At 41.9% G+C, this 19,379-nt stretch overlaps 1 protein-coding gene across 4 annotated transcripts in view; it reads right to left on the bottom strand.

Moving 5' to 3' along the window:
• Positions 1-5,700: 5,700 nt before the first annotated feature.
• hdac9b (histone deacetylase 9b) overlaps positions 5,701-19,379 on the bottom strand; it is a 35,288-nt gene continuing 21,609 nt past the window's right edge. For 3 of the 4 annotated variants that reach the window (XM_028425892.1, XM_028425890.1, XM_028425893.1), the window contains 10 exons: positions 17,862-18,103; positions 17,354-17,522; positions 15,916-16,048; positions 15,677-15,798; positions 11,832-11,963; positions 11,456-11,571; positions 9,980-10,102; positions 9,276-9,453; positions 8,953-9,167; positions 5,701-7,181 (listed from right to left, as the gene is read on the bottom strand). In XM_028425892.1, coding sequence (XP_028281693.1) covers positions 6,852-7,181; positions 8,953-9,167; positions 9,276-9,453; positions 9,980-10,102; positions 11,456-11,571; positions 11,832-11,963; positions 15,677-15,798; positions 15,916-16,048; positions 17,354-17,522; positions 17,862-18,103 — 1,760 coding nt within the window. In that variant the 3' untranslated portion in view covers positions 5,701-6,851. The remainder of the gene's footprint in view (positions 7,182-8,952; positions 9,168-9,275; positions 9,454-9,979; positions 10,103-11,455; positions 11,572-11,831; positions 11,964-15,676; positions 15,799-15,915; positions 16,049-17,353; positions 17,523-17,861; positions 18,104-19,379) is intronic. The other variant, XM_028425891.1, reaches the window with a different exon arrangement.

Genomic DNA, 19,379 nt, shown 5'->3' with positions numbered 1-19,379 from the left:
AGGCAATAAAACGTGGTGAAACACTACAGAGGAGTCATGTTGGAGTTTGATCAGCAGGTTTCAGGCATGTCCTTATTTCTGGCCATCTGATAGATGACGTTGTTTTTAAAACTGCACATACGAGCCAACATGACAGCAGCAACATTAAAGGAGCATTCCTTCCCCTCACCCTGTGATATAGTGTGAAGGACAATCGACTCCCTTGCATGCAGAAGCCCCACGGGACCTTTTTCCACAGGCCCTCATTTTACTTCTCTCAATATATAGTGATAATGAGAGAGAGCTCTTAAAAGCCTCCTTTTAGGCTGCATTCCTCTCACCACGCTATTGTCACAAATCTCCCAGAATATAGAAAAAAAAATACAAGACAATAGACTGCTGATGACTGTTTGATAATTACGTAGTTGTGTAGATATTTTCTTTGAAGAGTAAAGTTATTATGTATTGCATTACTCGGGCCATTATTACAGCTTCTCTGTGATTACATCCCTTGTTAATTCATGCGTTTGCCAGGCCGTACAGACCATAAGGCAAATCCCAGTAGTCCAGGCTCACAAACCACAAATGGCAACATTTTAGAAGATGTGAGCTGGAACTCCAAAAGGTCTCTTGGCATGAGCTTGTAGAAGAAATCACCGGTCTTACGAGCCCTCTGGGTGTCATTTTGCCTGGCGGTGCATTCAGGCAACACTTACAAACACGTCCTATCCAACTAGCTGCAGAGTGGCAGACCTGCTTTATGAGGTCTGGATCGGACGGTGTGAGGGAGGAAGGCATGTAAAAGTGGCTGCTCGCAGGAATCAAAGGAAAGAGACGGCATCCCAGGGACGCAGAGCCCCGGCTGATGGGATTCTCACTGACAGGGGAGCTCAGGTTTGCCATTCCCCAGCCCCTCAGCAGAGAGGCCACTTCCACGGGCCACTGTGGTTCCTCAGTATCACCTATCAGCCAGGTCAATCAGTGGCTGAGATAAAGCAGTTACTAAAGCCGGATGGTCTTTGAACACAGCAGGGGGAGAACTCCCCCAGGTCTCTTATCTCATTAAACTTGAAAAGGATATTAATCCTTGTAAGGCTAAGATAACAGTATGGATGACACCAGGGGGAGACTGACAGCCATTTAAAAGCTATCTGTGCTAGGTCATCGCAGGTTTTTGTAAAATCATGTTACCAGTGGATCACATAGTAACAAGAAAACAGGCCATTAGTGACAAATGTACAATTAATAAAATACTTACTGAAAAAAAATTAGCTTTACCTTTGGAATGCAGTTACATATTATGTCCTATAATGTGTATGATTTGATGCTACATGACAAGCAGACATGCCGTCAAAAAGAGAAATCTCACAAACCACAAAGAACTCAACAGAAAGGAGTGGACTGCACACCCGTCTGACATCACACTCTCTGAGGCGCACTTTTTCACACCAGCGCACACTAAACAGTCTCCTCGTCTGCTGCCAGCGCTGCACTGTCCTACGCCTCGAGCAGCACGGTTAACAACACATGGAAAGAAAAACACCACGCTGTACAGCTTAGATGCCAGATTAATACAAATCTTGACAGGCACAAAAGAAAAGCTGGAAAATGTGTCTTAATGTGCCGTTTCAGTCCTCCTGTCATCCTCAACTCTGGTGGGCAAGACTTAAACAGAATCACTTCCTTCACATAGAGAGGAGGAAAACACATTTATACTGTATACCATGTCAAACTCTAACATAAGCAAACTGATGAGAGTTTAAACCAAATATCTCTGTTACATTAAACATATCCTTCATTGGAGCTTTATGGTATAATTTAGTTTCCTCCACATGAATGTGGGAATATTTGGAGGGAAACCAGCATGTTAACCATCTGATGCTCCAAGTTTGTAAATAAATTCTGTTTGTCATCTCTGAGATAATCACGTCCCTGTGAGGTTACTGCTGCTGGGAGACTTTTAGCATCATTAGCACTCGTCATTCACTGATCCATGCTCTATTTTTGTTGGTAGTACGCCCCTTATATAAACATGAAAACTGCAAAAACGAATCCAACATTCTGCATCAAATTAAGTGGTCACGCTAAAAAAATGAACCAAAACAATCCACTTTAATTCTATGCCGCCATGTCAGCATTGAAATCGTGCAGCTTTTGTTAAAGTATCGAATGGTTTTGTGCTACGTCGTTGGATTTTCCTGAACACAGACTGCTGAAGGACTTGGTTCTAAGATTTGTGACCTGCTGAAGTATAGGTTGGCGGGAGAAAACAAAAACACAGCTCATCACGGCTTTTTTTCTTTGACTCCAGCTGAGCATCAACAGAGGTGTGTGTGCTGAACTCACCACCTGACTGAGTGAAGCCACAAAAAGGGAAAGTTTCCACAGCTGGTCCGTGTTAAACTGGGAAACGTTGGCTTAGCTGGGTCGGGATGGCCGGGGCTGCCAGGTGAACATAAGGACTCTACTTAAAGGGGACCTTTTAGCTAGAAGATACAAAATGTGTAAATGTGTAAATAAATAACACCCACTGCCATATCACCTCAGTTCCAAAGTTCAAAAATGTGTCATCTGGCCAACTCTAGACTTAATGCTTAAACTACAAATCATATCATCACTTTTTTTTTGCACAGCATACTTCATAGTTTCATAGTTTTATGCCCGACAGACACTCTGGAAGAATTAGGCAAAAGAGAGAAAAACATGCAGCTACGACGGGAACAGAGGGGCAGAGGCTGAGCAGCAGCGGTGAGTTACTTTTGGATAACGGTGCACATTTGGATAACGGTGCACAAGTATGAGCAACGTCACAGAAAAACTTTGACCTCACATGATGACATTATATACAAACTACATAAAAAACAGGAAGAAAAAGCTTTGTTGTTACCAAAAGCAACATCACTGTGTGAAAACATACAAAACATGTTTTATATCATACCCACTGCCACATACACTGCGCCTGCCAGCATTAACTTGCTTCTGCTTTAAACAGTGGAGCAAACCACATGACCTACAGACTTACACTGCATGTGTGGGGAAACTTAAGCTACTAATGGAGAAAAATGTAAATGCATCGCCCACAGCAGAAAGCTGGATAGATGCATGTCTGGCCTCCTCCAGAGACTTGATAGACTCATTTACTCCCAGTAGTTCTGAAATAGTTCCTATTCTGATATATTTTTAATATGAAGCTGAGTGTTTAACAACAAGCCCGACAAGCAGTTTACACATGATAGTTCACCTCTACCCCTGCACACTGCAACAGTTTTAAACCAAATGGAACCAATATGAACCTTAATTTATACAAGTTGCAACCCATGATAGCAACACATTAATTAAGAGGAGCTAATATGTGGTGTTCCAGTGGGAAACTAACAGCAACTTACTTTGTTTGCTGTTGTGCGTTCTGCAGGGTGATGGATGTGAAGCTTGGTGGTGGCTGGTTTGCAGGCAGAGGGATTATTTTTTGGCAGCAACTGCCACATGTTTGTGCTTCAAGATGGCTACTCCTGTATCTTCTTCTTCTTCTACTACTACTTTTTTGTCTTCCTACTTTGACAGGTGACAACCAACTTTGAATGCACATTACTGCCACCTACTGTGAGGAAGTGAGAATCCCTTTTGTGTTTTTTTATGCAGGTGTGGCTCCAAGGTGAATATTAAGAGAGCAGGTAGGTTTTAAACCAGAAAGGAGTTCACCTCCTCTGGACCTGTCACTGTGTGTTCAGGCTAACATGACGACACATTTATCTTTGACTTGAATTCATATAAAAGCAGCAAAATGCCTCCTTAACTGCCTTTCTGGAGTGTTCTTGCAGAGTACAGATATCATGAGGGTGCTTATTTAGCTGTCAAAGTATAAATACACACTTGGTTATTTGTCATAATGATGACTCAGAGGACTGACACATGAATCAGAAAATGTCAAAGCTTCGTCATGTGGGAGTGACAGACAGACCTGTGCTCTGGTGCTGCTTACTGTCCTCGGTTTTGGTGGTTTTTGGTGGTGCAGTGAAGACTTATTTCTCTGCTGCATGATACAGTAGTTCCAGTAAAAACCAATTTCCTGATTCGATCATAAAAAGGGGGCCAAGAACTTCGATTTCAAAGTGTTTTATTTGCCCACATTTTTATTTTCTCAGTTTCAAAACCTACCTCTTTTGCACAAAAGCTCATATATGATGATTGAACACATGATTCATGTGGTTTTAGTTGTGGGATGCAGCTCATGTGGTAGGAATATACAGTACATATACCCTGGTATTGAAGTGTTGTCAGCAGTGCAGGGCTTTAGTTTAATTCTCTGACTGTGCCTTTTTCACTCACGCCTCTGAACTTTATTTCACGATCTGGCAGCCTTGTTGAGGGCAAGAATGTGTTTTCTTGTTGGTCTTCAATTCAGCTGCCGCATTGAAATTTACAACTCCACAAAGTCACTATTACCACCATTTATCACACATTCTTATATATTTATATATGTGCACACTGTACCAACATTTTTTAACAGCACCGTAGGTGATAAAAATTCAGGGCCGTTCCATTTAGAGGGAATAGGTGGGCTTATGTCTTTCTTACTTCTTTACACCTTTAAAAATGCTTGTTTGCTTTTACAACTGGCTCTGCAGGCAGCTGGGGAGGGGCAGCACAGATGGATTTGGGCTTCGTTATTTTTTCTCCCTTTGTAACAGCTCATTTAAAATCACAAGGGCCTGAAGCCCAAGACAGATGGAATCTACTTAAGAAAGAGTCAGTGTCTAATTTAACTCAAATACTTCCTAATGTGAAGTAACTCTAGACCTTTGTGAAAGTGCATGTTTGGTTAAACTCTGTTGTTCTGTGTTACTTTTGTCTAGTGTTATTTAAAAGTTCTCAGAGCGAGTGAACAGTTTACGTCTCATCGTGGCGTGTATAGCATATCAGGTCAGTCCCATGAACATAAGCTTGCTGTGAAATTGCTTAAGCTTGGTTTGAAAGTATTCACACAAGTCATATATCAACCAGCTCACAGCTCACCTTATCTGGACTGCTCTAATACCACCACAAGAAGCCTGGCTTGCGCACATCAAAGAAATGTTTTGAAAGTCCCTTAAGCTCCCTTTAAAGGGTTACACAGATCTCCTGAAAATAAGGAGCTCGGTCAGAGAGCCGGTTGTGGGAACTGTTGGGCAGTAAAAAATAAATAAATAAGTGTATCATTATGCAGCATGAAAACATTTCAATAATCCAAACATGCAAAGAACATCAGAGGTAAATGAACTTTATTTTTTAAAAAAGAAAGGTTTATCACGCAAGGCAACAAAGAGAAGAAATGCAAACTGCTATGAACAGACCACAGGACCCCCCAACTCCCTCCACCTCCACCCCCCACTGGCAGCGAAGGGGTTCTAATTACAACCAAATCAAAGGAGCAAGAGAACAAGACTCACATTGTTCTGATTGTGTTTACTTACACTAAACATTAAAACTGGGACAGTCTGAATGTACAGTAGACGACAGACAATTCTGATTTTCACATGAATTCAAACACAGAACCTTATACTAGACTTTTTTGTCTTTTCTTTTTTTTTTTTACATTTAGACAACGGTACAAATGAAACAGGAAGGTTTACGACTATGCAATACATTTGATTGATCACTTTAAGACAGGCTATACATGTCGCAATGGGCACTTTTTGGGGAAAATGGATTTCAAAAAAAAAAAAAGAAGAAGAAGAAGCGAGGTCCAGTCCAGGGTATTTTATTGAAGTAACATCAAACCTGCATGTTGAGGTAACCATGCCACTGGGGAATATGAAGGAAACGATTCCCTTTAAAAAGGACTCCCTTAACCATATCCCCACTCACTTTGTAATTCGCTTTGACAGTAAATCAATTCTCGAGCCTGGCCCCTTGGACTCTTCCAACCCTAGGTCCTCCTCTCTCAACATTCCTGCACACATGAATCACTCCAACTCCTGGCTTCTAGAAGGCATTTCCTGCCCGGCCCTCTCTCTCTCTCTTTCTCTCTGTCTGACTCCTCTGCTGAAAGCTGGGCAGGAACTCGGCCGAGCTTTGATTTGGACCCGGAGGGAGAGAGGGAGGAGAGCTTAGCTTAGCACAGGGCCCTGGCTCTGGGACTGCTCTGGGAGAAAGAGACACAGAGATGTGTTGGGAGATGCCTGCACACCCATGAAGGGCCTTAGTGCTTTATCCTTTAAATTACAATATGAGCACAGGACCATGTTCCAATCTCACTCCCAGGACAAAAGTCTGTCCTGCAGCACGTTCTCTCCCAGGATTTAAGTCTACATTCTTTCTTTAACATGGAACATCATCACAGGTTTTCGACAACAATGGAGTGTGTTGTGTTTTAAATTCCTTAACACACTGTGAGGACTTACTGGTATTTCTCAGTGATGAAGTGGAGAGAAGCATTCGTTTTTTTTATGGAAAAGAAATGTACACAACATGAGGTGGCTCTTCAAAGCTGTACACCTGCTTAAACTTCCCTATAGAGATCATCTTCAATGCTAACTCCACAGTTTATTTGAATACACATTTTATCAATTGAGCAGACTCGAGATGACAAAGCAGCTCTTAAAAAGAGCGGTTTAAAATTGTCTCCATATTTACATCAGTGAAACGTACAATATTTTACAGAGATCACTACACAAAGGTCACAAACAGAAAGTCTTAAGAGTACATGACGAACGAGGCTGCAGCTGAGTGAGAAGGGGTCATATGTCGTGAAAGGGAGAGCTGGCCTACTGTGCTGTGGGTCCTGTGTATGTGTGTGTGTATTGTGTTGTAATGTGTGTGTAAACTGCAGGGACGTGGATGTTTGTAGAGACTCTGCGAATGTTGCAAGTGTGTGATCTCATCTTCTTCCCTTCTCAGATCATGGCTCTTATCACCAGTCTCCCTTTGACCTGGTGAAGATAGGCGCTCTGCTCTGCTTCTAAGCTCTGATTGGTCAAAGCTTCATCCTCGCTATCAGCTGGCTCCTCCTTGACCTTGATGACCCCGCAGTGAGCGTCTTGGAGCTCACTGCTTGAGCCGCTGCTGCTACTGCTGAGGGTGTGCTTCCGGATGACGCCTCCAGGGGGCAGCCTGTCCTCCTGCATGCTCTCTGTCTCATCTCTGTGCTGCTCCTCCTGCTCCTCCTCTGATTCCTGCAGGTGTGCGCTGGGCTGACGTAACTGCTCGATGGACTTGGACAACAGCTGCAAAACACATTGGCTCCACATTAATGATAATACCATACAGCCATAGATGTTTAATACAAATTTTAATTAAAGCACCAAATATGATAACTTTGAAGTTTCTAGAAGAGGTTGTAATCATGCAAAAAACGGTGCAGAAGCAGAGGATTTTACCTTTTAAACACATCCTCACCTCCGCATTTATAGTCACTGAACTGCTTTTTTATATATAACTCCGGACAGTGTCTCTCTGTCATAAACAACCTACAAATGAATCACATCTATACAAAGTCAGCTGTTAGCTGTTGTTCCTGTTTTTTATGTCAATTAATATTCATTCATTCATTCACTCAAATGTTATGAGGATATGAAATATCTGCTCCATCAAACCAGACCAAATGTTCTCTCATTCTGTACTAAATACAGCATTAAATACAACAACATCCTTTAATATGTTGTAATTAAGAGTATAATTGCTCCATTTGATTTACCTGGAAGTGTAACAGGATAAAAACAGTAAATGCCAGCCTCAACCGGACTTAGAAACTACAAGTAGAATCACGACAAATGTTGCCATAATATGATTATTTGACCACAAGAGGGCTCCAAGAACAGGCAGAGAAGTATTTTCCATTAGATAGGCAACAACATTACTGTCAACTGAATCTAGGCCTTTTATAAATATCTCTTCAGCTATAAGAATTAGCCTTCTTAGCCTGGCATTAGTAACCACTGTTCATACCTCTTCGTAAAATCCCTAAGCTCTTGTAAATTTCCATTAGTGCCCCCTACTGTCGCTGTCACTGAAGGGCGTTTAAAAACAACTGCAGACGAACCAATGCTAGGAAATTAATTAGGGCAATGTTTCGGAGATCCTAGGGCTTATCCGTGATTAGTGGCCATTTATAACCTCCACTTAAAGAGGCTTTACTTGCGATCTCATTGGCCTGAGTGATCAGAGCAGGACCTGCTCATGTGTTTCTGGACAAGACAAGTTGCTGTTAATTCAAAGCAAACCAGCAATACAGTACTTTTCTATATTATCAGCTGACATTAAAACTAATTGCATCTTCCTGGCTGTGACATGTGTTTCTAATGTTACACAGGAATTCAAACACATACTTTTAGAGTTGTCCATCTGTACAGCTCAATAAGTCCATAAGGTGCTTTGTGCTTTTTATGACTTCTAGGTTTGACTTGCTCTATGGTTCCCATGACTCTTTCAGGGCCCAGCATTGAGACACATCAGTATGTGAGCTCATACAATGCTGCCTTTCACAGTGTCTGCCACCTCACACACGTCCCTCACCAGAATAATTACACTCTGTATAGCGAGGTCACTTCGGCCAGCTTACAGAAACACAAATATTGCCACAGAGGAACAAAATGCATTCTGGGCACTTTTTCCTTCATTTGAACTTAGATGAATTGAATTTCACAGAGTTAGCATGTGAACAGTGCTGATGCCTTAAGCTACGATAACAGAATTAGTCCACGGGAAGGATTTCTTCCCCATTTGAAGTGAGGAAGAAGCTCTTTGCTTTGCAGAAATAACACCAGGATTGGAGGGAGGAACAGACTACGACCCTGGTCTGTGAACTTGAGCTGCCACAGATGCTTTTACAAAAGGCTAAAAATAGATCTGCATTTGTGTACTTAAAATGATTAAATCAGACACCCTGCAGTAAAGTAAGACCTCAAGAGATCTAAAAAGGAATACAGAAAGCTGCGAAAAGCAATTTGAAAGTCAAAATCCTCCCCTGTGAATGAATTTTGATGACCAGCACAATACCTTATTTATATGGATCTGCTGCTGGTACTGTTTCTGCTTCTCCAGGAAGTGCTGGTGTTGCTGCTGGATGACAAGTTGGGCCAGTGTGTTCTGAGGCAGTGGCGCCGACTGGGTTCTGTTCAAGGGTCGGTGTTTTGGTAATTTGTGCCGACTACTGGAGGGGCGTTCATTCATGGCCAGAGGGGACTGAGGGTGGGACGGCATGGATCCTGGGCCTTGGCAAAGAATACGTTAAATTAACTAAATTAACAATTACAGATTGATATATAATGTAACATAATGCAACTAATCATCAGTCCTGAAACCAAGTAATATAGTCTTACCAGAGGAGAGCATCTTCTGTTGCCTCATTTGCTCCTTCTGGAGGAGGTGCTGGAGGAGAGCCTGGTGACTGGGGCTGACCTTAGACTCCAGGCCTGTTTGAAGAGGCACGGGACCTAGTAGGTTCCCTGGCAGCCCATGCTTGATTTCTGTTGATCTGTCTTTCAACCCCATAGCAGCCTGAGTGAAGAGGTAAAATGTGAGAATAATAGGATACATACTAATCATGCTGTGGAACTAGGACTGGTGGACATGTGGAATAATTTCTTAAGCCAAATTCAAAATAATAATGTCATCTGTTCTTTATGAATGACAATGGTTCTTGTAGATACAGATGTGTGTTAAGGACAGGCTGAAATCAGAGAACATCAATGGTTAGAAGCTCTATGAACGGGCCTCTGAGGAATGTGGAGACAGCGAAAAGATGATATATCATGTGCTCTGTTATCAGGAACTGCACTTGAGTGGACTTGGACTTTTTAAAAGCTGTGATAAATGAGGTAATGGGGAGGATAAGAGCATGCCTGACACATGGCACTTCAGAACAATATTTATCTTGGGTCGATAAAATCGTTTGGGGCCAGAGGTCGGTGACCTGAGAACCCAGACAGCCACTGATGGCAGGTTTTGCAACTTGGACACTGAACAAAAAACTCAGTCACTAAATGACTCTATAATGAGATTTTATGTAAGAATTCATACTTACACTAATAGGTGAGGATGCAGTTGAAAGCCCCAAGGAGATGTTGGGTAGGGAGGGAGATGTGTATAAGCTCAGCATGGACACAGAGCCCTCAGGTCGGAATAATCTCGGATGGGAAGGCCATCTCTACATCAAACAGGCAGAACAGAGTGAGAGTGAGATGGCTTTAAGAGGAGATGGCAGATTTAGGAATCCCACTATGGACATTTCAAAAGTCAGGCAGTGGCATGAACATTCATTTACTATGATGAACAACAGCCCACCTTGCTGCTAACAGATATGAGATTTTATCATGGACAGTGTAAAGGAGTGGCATGCAGAAAAAAGTTCCTAAAACTCTGCACAATGGCACCAGTGACAGCATGCACAGCAAACCTCAGCAGCTCCAGCTTTAGTATTTCAGTCCCCAGTTGGTTACTACTCCTTGGTCCCCACCCTCAGGCTACTCTCTTAGAGAACATCAGCACTGGGGCATACTTCCTGTACCCAGCAGAGCAGTGGACCAGCATGTGGTTTAGAACAGCCATGTTTATCCTTCCAACCCCTACCAGTACTCAGTGACCTGTATGTGGATATCCGGCCCATATTTGACCCAAGGGACCCGTTCCCTCTGAAAAAGGATACCTAATGTAACGGTGCACAAACACGCCTTGCTTTTGCAACAGGCATGAGGTCCACAAGCAGCCCCAAAGTCCACCAATGGCTTTCATGAGAGCCTCAGCTTGGGTCAATACAATAGCAATCCTGTGTGTTTATGTTGTTAGCATGTGGGTGTCTTTGGCTACCAGCGCCTGGGATATCAATTAAAATCCACAGTTTGCCTGTCTCCCTGAGCCCCAAACTTCAGCCCGATGTCAGGGCGTCTCTCCCTGCTCTGTGTCACTGCAGGTCCCCGGGAGAGCAAACAGTGATGGTTTAGGAAAACACAGCTGTTCCGTTAAGATTGTTCGGAGATGTGTCATATCTGCCACGCTTTATAACGGCCTGCTTTGTGAGCTCAGGCTAAGGGGAACTCTGGTCAGTAACTCAGCCATGAATCCACTGGGAAACGCCTCAGAACAAGTATAGCAATGCAGCCAGCCCAGTGACAGAAATACAATGACAAGCCAACAGCAACCTAACAGCCAAGATGCAGTTTTTTCCTCTCTTTTAAGGAAAAAAAACATAAAACATTGTATAGCACATCTGGAAGAAAAGAAATCTTTATTTATTTTACAGTCAGTGACTGAATTTATTTTCCTGCTTAGTGTCATCTTATAAAAGCTGGGGTAATCAAACATGTGGGTCAAGCTGTGCCCCCTTTAATGTCAGTGTGGGAAGTCATTTTTACTGGAGTGTAACAGAGGACAACTGGCAGTTTTTATAGCTGCAGTCAGAAGGGCAGACAGACACTGAGTCCCCTGACTTAAATTTGAATGCCTAGTTGCCTTGCTTTTTTTTTGGTATGTCAATTGCAGTGCTTATGATTTATAAACATACCTCAGTTTTTGTGGTAGTAGGCAGAGAGGAGGGTCCGTTTTCAGCCCCCAAGGCACTGGAGGCTCCTATGGGAGAGCTGGGGCCAGAGCCAGGGGCACTGTTAGTGGGCGTAGAGTCTAAGAAACATCAAGGAGTTAGACACAGTATGCATGCTCACACACACAACACACATATACACGGCGGCTTGACATAACAGCTGCAGCCTCACAACAGTTTAATGGTCATGGCTGCTTGATTACAATGTTTTTTCTTCTACATGAAAGTGCAATGATTATTATATGCTACTTCATCACAAAACAACCTATTAGTATGCAGCTGTAAAATATGTGCTTGTGTTGTGACAGAAGTTCAAAATATGCTTGTCTATGTGGCATACCCATTAGCTCCAGAGCCCTCTTCTTGTAAGGAGTCATGATGTTTCCATCTCTTCTTTTTAGCATTGGGCTGCTCCTCCTTTCTGCCACCTTCTGCTTCAGTCTGGACCGGACCTTCAGGTTGGGCTCAGAGGCTAAAAAAACCAGAAGAGACATTTTTCTGTAAGTTTCTGTTCGCACAATAAAGTCACCCTATCACATGCAAATAGAATCGTGTGAGTTTACTGTGACTGTTTTCAGAGTGAAGCAGTATGCTTTCATACAGCCCTACATAAATAAACATTATCAAAGCAACTATTAATGCCATAAAATAAGAGAAAGATAAATAAATCAGATCAAAAATAAGCTGTGTTGTCACGCTTTGACATGTTACGATTGCAGTTTCTGACAAATTCGGAGCAGGTTTCAGATAAATTAAGTGATTCAGGAGTGGGCCCATTTCCACCTCATCTGGACTAAATTAGGTTGAGCAACACACAGGCTCTAAGTGAAATAGTCCGCTACCTGCCGCCCTGGTGACCACAGTCTGATACAGTAGCAACAGTTAAACTAACACAAAAACATGGCAGATGTTTCAGGCTCTCCCCATGCCCCTCCTCCTCCTAATGCAAACCAGAGATACCCAAATACACAGTCCGAACACACCGCTCCAAAGTCACACTCACGCACAGCCCGGCCTGAAACCATCCAGATTTACAAATCCACAATTAACACAATTAACTCATCTAAAAAGCAAACAATTGAAAAAGACTAGAATAAAAGCAAGTAAATTATGTTGAATGATGCACCCATTAGTTATATTATGCAGGTAAATGCTTTTGTGTCTGACTGAACCCTTCTCCTGTCTCATATAGACTTCCTATGATCCTACAGCTAGTTTTACACACTCAAATAAACAAGCAGAATAGATAAGCTGGTATTTTGAATGAAAGTCAGAGCATGAAGATGTATTGAAGTTATGTAAAATCTCTGTTACACAATAGGCAACCTGTTTCAATTATTTATTTGTGATCAATAATTAAACAGGCCTTTTGCGATGTGTACAACATACAGCTATACATAGGGGAGTGCGGCGGTGACGTGGGAACACACTGCAGGGAGGAGGAGAGGGAGAGGCGATGGGGGCACAGCTAGGAGAGTGGGCCAGATGCTGCTATTTCTGGCTTTTGTCAAAAGCAGCAAAACCCTCTTCCCTAATACGTGGCACAGACCTCTAATCCTGTGGGTGTGAGGTAGAATGAAAGAGAGCGAGGGAGGAAGAAAGGAGGCAGGAGAGATAAATGGAGAGAAAACGCTGTTGGGAGTCGTATGAATCTGCTTCACGCCCTGCTGCCTTGATTGCTTTCTATTTTTACACACTGCTGCCACCAAGCTACGCATCCCAATTGGTCGCCACGGGAACGCCAGACAGCAGCACGGGAACAAACACTTTCTCGCTGGTCTCCATGGAAAAAAAAAAAAAGCTCTGATGCACGGTGCAACAGGAGGCAATGATGGCAATGGCACAGCATATACTCAGAACACCTGGGTCACTTCTGTTCTGATGTCTCAGTTAAAGAAAACATACACTAATGGCTGCAACATCACCTAAAGCAGTCATAAATCAATCTCCATCTGTGTTATGCCCTCTCTACTTAATCAAAATTTTAACTGAGCTCAGTGTTCATTAAAGCCTGGAACTGGACAGATGGCTGTGTGGAAAGCTGAGGTGTGTGTTCTGCACATAAGGAGGCCGCTGATACATTGTGCTGATATTTTCCTTTAAAACTAATGCTGAACAGGAAAAAAAACGATGCACGTTGTTTTAACAAACTTCTGCTACACTCCCTTATAGTTCAATCACATCAAATTTAGACATTTCTCTCCTTTATGTTTTTCTTCAAAAAAATTTCCACACAAACTCCCTTTTGATTCACTTCTGGCTTTAAGGTTTTACCTTTGCGGGATTATTTTTGAAAATCTTTCCTGCACCTGCTGAATGCACACATTTGTTAACTGGGTCAAGACCAGAAAGGGTGTTGCACTTCTTACTACTAAGCTGCAACTATTCCTGCCACAGACATTGCGTGCCCTCGGCCTGGTCTATTTCTAGTCCCCAGGAACTGAAACAAAGAGGATATATACCAAGTAAACAAGTTACCGGTAATCACGTGAAATTCTTTAAACGACTTTTTAGGTGAGGGAAATAAAGATGATGACATTACAGCTCTTAAGTGTTTGTAGGCAGACTATTAATATGACACCTAATCGTGGAATTTAGAGCACAGGTTGTTTTCAGGACTTCCTGACTTCCAGTCTCTACACTTGATACACCATGATATACCTGTACATACAAAGGGATAAATAAGATGCTAATCTTTCAGTTTAAAAAGTGCTACTACAAACATCGCTGTAAACTAGAGAAAGATGCTGCTCAGCCCCCTGGCCAGATGAAGTAGTGGGGAGTATTTGAGTCATCTCCACTTTGTTTTCAAAGAGCTATCTTTGCTTAAACAAACAGTCCTGTCGAGGTTCATCCTGCCTGTGCCAGTTCTAAGTCGGCAACACCTGCCAATCAGCTATCACTGACAGCCAGTGGCTTGGGGAACAACACTACCTTTGTGCGTCCCCCTCGCGTGCCGAGCTCTCAGAGGACTTTAATGAAGACAGACAGGAAGTGGGGGAGGAAGGCCTGAGCAGGAAATGACCACATATAGATTCAGGAATCCAAAGAGTAAGAAATAGCTTTATCAGTGCAAAAAAAGTCTGGCACAGAAATGTGGAGACGATCTATCAGTGAGAACATAAAAGTGTCCTGTTTGAGAGACTGAAATAAGATGCCTGCAGTTGTTTGTTTAAAACATGCTTTTTTGTATTCACACTGAAAGATAAACGTATGCTTCCATAAACAGTCTCTCTGTTATTTCCTCAACTTATTACACCTCTTAGTTTGTGGCTCCCCTGAATATGTAAATATATATTTAGAGGCGATATTCTGCTGTCTGAAGATATATGAAAAGTAAATCAAATCTCCAAAAGCTTTCATTTCCCCTTTGTTCCTGCCAAGCACTGACTTTAATCTGCAAAATATAATTCTTCTGCCTGATTTCTAAATTGTGTATACTCACACACACACAAACAATATGACAGGCCTGTAACTCAACAAGTATATAATTGTTTTCCAATGTAATTAAAAGAGACACAGAAGGGAAGAGAACATATAATATAATTTGGTCATCTCATTGCCAAATTATGAAGTTTTAAGCTTGGCAAGCATTTATGCTCGTGCAATCCAAGAAAGGCAAGATTTATTCTTATTTACACAGCTATCACCCTAACAGTTCCTTACATATTAAACCAACAAACCTCAGCCTTAATTTTCTCATTTAGCACTGCACCATTTCAAAGAGGCCTTGAAACTTGGGTTTATTATTGCAACATAGGGACACATGTTTCCTTCCAAATAATGTCTTTTTATTGTAGGACAAATAATTTGAATGTAGTAACATGTAGTTTGCTGTGACGTTCTACGAACTTTCTGGCATGCGCCACCTCTAAGGAAAGTTTAGTGTTGAGCCCTGAAGGACTGAAGGGGAGGGGGCAGGGGTCATAATGAGTCTAACTGATGTTATTAGCAGGTCATCAGCAATCTCAGGAAATGCTTAACCTCTTGACTGACAAGGGTCAAAAAGACCCTGTAATTGTATTCATAACCTGGTAAATACTTTAGTTTGATAAAACTTAAATTATCAATTCAAACTTAAATAATCAATTCACTCGTAGTGAAAAGCAGCTGTGCAGATTAATGTATGCATGTACACTTATGTATTTGCATTTATGTTCCTGTGCTGTGTGCAAATTAGCAAACCTGTCTTCCTCAAGGGGAAGTCGTCCTTGCTCTCTATGGGTGATGGCAGAGTATACTGGCAGGTGGGGGATGTGCCACCCAGAGGTGGAGAGCTTTGGTCCAGTGACATGTGGTGAGAGGACCTGGCAATACAAAAATAAATTACATTTTAGAAGGCAACATGATGTCGTAATATGTTTCAGTGTGATTTAATGTTTCTTATGAAACCCTTTCAGGGTAAAGCCACAAAGAGCACTTACGTATACCAGATTTTTGGGTGGTGGATGAAAGAATGATTAACTCCATTGCTGGTAGGGTCCTTTGCTGATTTGCTCAACAGAAACTCTTGGAGTTTCTGCTTCACTTCGTTACTGGCCACAGCACCTGTGAGACCAAAAGACAGAACCAAAGGGATTGGGGTTACCCTAGGGCTATGAGTCACAACACTTAATTGCTTAGATGATGAACTAATTTTAACTCTGTTTTTTATTTGCAGGTTTCCCCAACTGTTTTTCTACATCACAGCGGAAACTGTCCCAAAGTGCCTAAATCCTATTTTTTTTGTCTTTTTAATCTCCTGTAATTGAGTTTACTGCTTTTCTAAACATTCAGACATGTGCAGGAAGATCTCCCCCTAGTGGTCAAAAAACAATACATTAGTTAATGCTAAAGTCATACTGCAGAGAGAGAGAGAGAAAGAGAGAGAAGCAGAGAGAGGGAGAGGGAGAGATGGTTACAGTTGCAGGGCACAGTTTCGAATTACCAGACAAAGTCATAAATCTTGTCTATTATTAGCTATAAGGTAAAAACAGAAATGAAATACTATATCTGCTGCTATTTTCATTGTGCTATTGAAAGACACTTTCTCCTAAATTCAAAGCTTAAATGTCACCGGCCAACTTTTTGTCATCAGTTGCTTGCACTGGTTAAGTACTGTGTCAGCATCATCATTATGTTGTTGTATATTTCCCTTCGTCTGTTACCTAAAGCAAATTTCCAGCCTTGCAATTTCCAGTACAGTTCAATCTGTGATTGAGACATCATGGGAAATCCTAACAGTTTGTCCTTTGTGTGAATAGTGCTGTGCAGTGAGAACAATATACTGCGCATGAATTTTTAACTTTGTGCTTTAGTGCTAAATGTGAGCCGCCTGAGTGTGCCATTAGCCGTGGTGGGTCTTAAAGGTCTGCTTCATAGAGTAAACAAAAATAGATGATCTTGTTTACTTTAAGGTTACTTCACCTGCTCACAGCTGCATATTTCTAAGCTAAATTCTAAAATGTCTACCTTAATAGGTAAGACTACAGGGAAAATAATATGGAAAAGCATAGTAAATGCTCCTTGTTGTTTTAGCATTTTCTGGCTAAAATATACAAGTATTTATATGCTAAAACAATCACATGACTTAAAGGTTATTATCTTCGTAAAAATGACGACAACAGAACATGTGTGTGGGCCAGAGGGAATAATAAGTGTGATCTCAGAGTTAGTGGAACATTAAACAACAGCAAAGCTTTTGTATTTGTAAAGCTGTTATGTGCATATTTCACACGTTAAAGTACTGCGTTATAAAAAAAGACAAAAAGGTTAGGGGTTAACCTCGCCCCCATGCTTGCTTTTGCTCGAGGCTCTTCGTTTGTTGCTATATCAGCTGCTGATAGTAGGGAGATGGTGATGATGACGGTGTCGAGCTCTTACTCTCTCGGGATCGCTCTTTGCCCCTAAGGCTCAGGCTGGAAACATGCTGCTCTCGTCGATGCCTCTCCTGCTCCTTCTCCTGCTGGTTCTGCTGCTGCTGCTGCTCCAAACGACGCTCCTTCTCTGCAAGTTCCTGCTGCTTTTTCATGGCCTGGAGCTCCTGCTGAAGCTGAGAAACAAACAGGCCTTACATCAGCATGAAGACAGCACACTGATAAAACATATTTTCAAAATGACAGCGACTTTTGTGAATATCTGTCATTTCTATTTTGCCATGGACAATTCTGTGCTCAACTGTAAAAACAAAATTCATGCTGGGCAGTAATGTACTGCTCAACACTCTGCCTTGCTGTGCTGAGCTGTTTCTGCACTTTGTAATGCTCTGAGCTGTACAGTTTTCTACTCATCTGCACTTATTCCATGCTGTGTTGTGTTCTGCTGTTTTTGTGCTGTGCTCTGTATATGCTGCCTCACTGTCCTCCGTACAACTGTTTGTTGTGATGCTAACCTTGAGATGCTCCTGGAGCTGAGCCTGATGCTGACGGGTCAGCTTCTCATGCTGCTTTTGGAACTCGCTGATTAGTAACTGCTTCTGGATCTGCTGCTGCTTCTGGATGAGGAGCAGCTCCTGCTGCAGTTGCCTCTCCCACAGTCCTGGGTCTGAGCCTGGCCCCAGCATCCTCAGATCTGTGCGCAAATCCAACGGAGATAAGGGCTCCACAGCCAATGGCACGTCTGGCTTAATATCCACTGTGGCCCAGAAAAAGGGAAAGAAAGATTCGTCAGCCTCTAATTGCACCTTTACCAGCTCAAATCACACACTGAAGCTGTTTATAGTGCCTGTATAGTTTTTGCAGAAGCATTCGAAAAACAAAGAGTTAAAAATTCAAAAATAAAGACTGAGCAGGACAGAAACCCTCAGGAGGCACATGTTTCTCTCTCATAATCTTGAGAAACCTGCAATTATAATAGTTTCTATAAACAAACAGGATCACATTCATCATCACAGGGAGTCTACTGGGAGACTCAATGGACATTTGGCACGATATGTTTAAGTGGTCATTTAAAGTATTTACATAAATCCTGTCCTCCCAATGCTTGATAAATAAATAAAGGGAGTCCCTACCCCCATCTGTACTAGAACATCCCCTTGTAAACATAAATAAATGAAGACAAAGTATTTGTAAATTCATGTTCCTAGGATCTTTCCATCTCCATTCATCAACGTGTGCATCGGTAAGCACTGCCTCTATTATAACTAGAGCCAGATACAACGTAAGAGGGCAACCCTTTGGTCTCCAAGCACTATTTACTGTATAGCCTGTTCCACAGAGGAAATCAATTGCCAGTTAAGAACATAGGAGACAGGGATGCTTCATCTCTCTATTCTGTAGAGGATGATTAGTGAGTGTACAATATTTCTTTATCCTTTCTGTGTGTCTGCTTTTTAATCCACACAACTGGATTTATCAGCTTAAATTTATTTAAAGAATCACATCTCTTGGCTAATTTTAGATATTCATTTGTTATGAAACAAAAAAAAAAGACATGATAGTTATGCTGATCCTGACGTGACATTCAAGGGAGGATGCACTGTCCAGACTGTATAATGTCTCTTCCATTTTAAGACCATAGAAATATTCAAACCTACTTAAAATTCCAGTGGTTGGAGGGAGATTTATTGAGAACATTCATTGCCTTAATCTTCTCAAGGGTCACATCTGAGAGAACAAATACCGGCAATGTTACAACACCACCTGTTCTTTAAACGCAAAAGGGAAAACTGTTATACTTCAGTCTTGTCATGCATTTATACTCTAAATAAGAAAAAAGCCAGTAAAAAAAAAACTAGTGTCATTCTGTGGTAGCCATCAATTAGGTAGTAGTGCCCTCCTGCTCACTGATGCTGTGAAGCTCAGTGGCGCCCATTTGTTTTGTCATGTAGCCTGTTTTTCATTGCCACCATTCCATGTGTATGCGGCGGTGATGATTATAAATAGAAACATAAAAGCAAGTGGCGCAATCC

The sequence above is a fragment of the Parambassis ranga genome, chromosome 16 (assembly GCF_900634625.1).
Source record: "Parambassis ranga chromosome 16, fParRan2.1, whole genome shotgun sequence".
NCBI classification, from domain to species: domain Eukaryota; kingdom Metazoa; phylum Chordata; class Actinopteri; family Ambassidae; genus Parambassis; species Parambassis ranga.
Note: the sequence above shows the minus strand (reverse complement) of the source record. Positions and strands in the feature narration are given on the sequence as shown.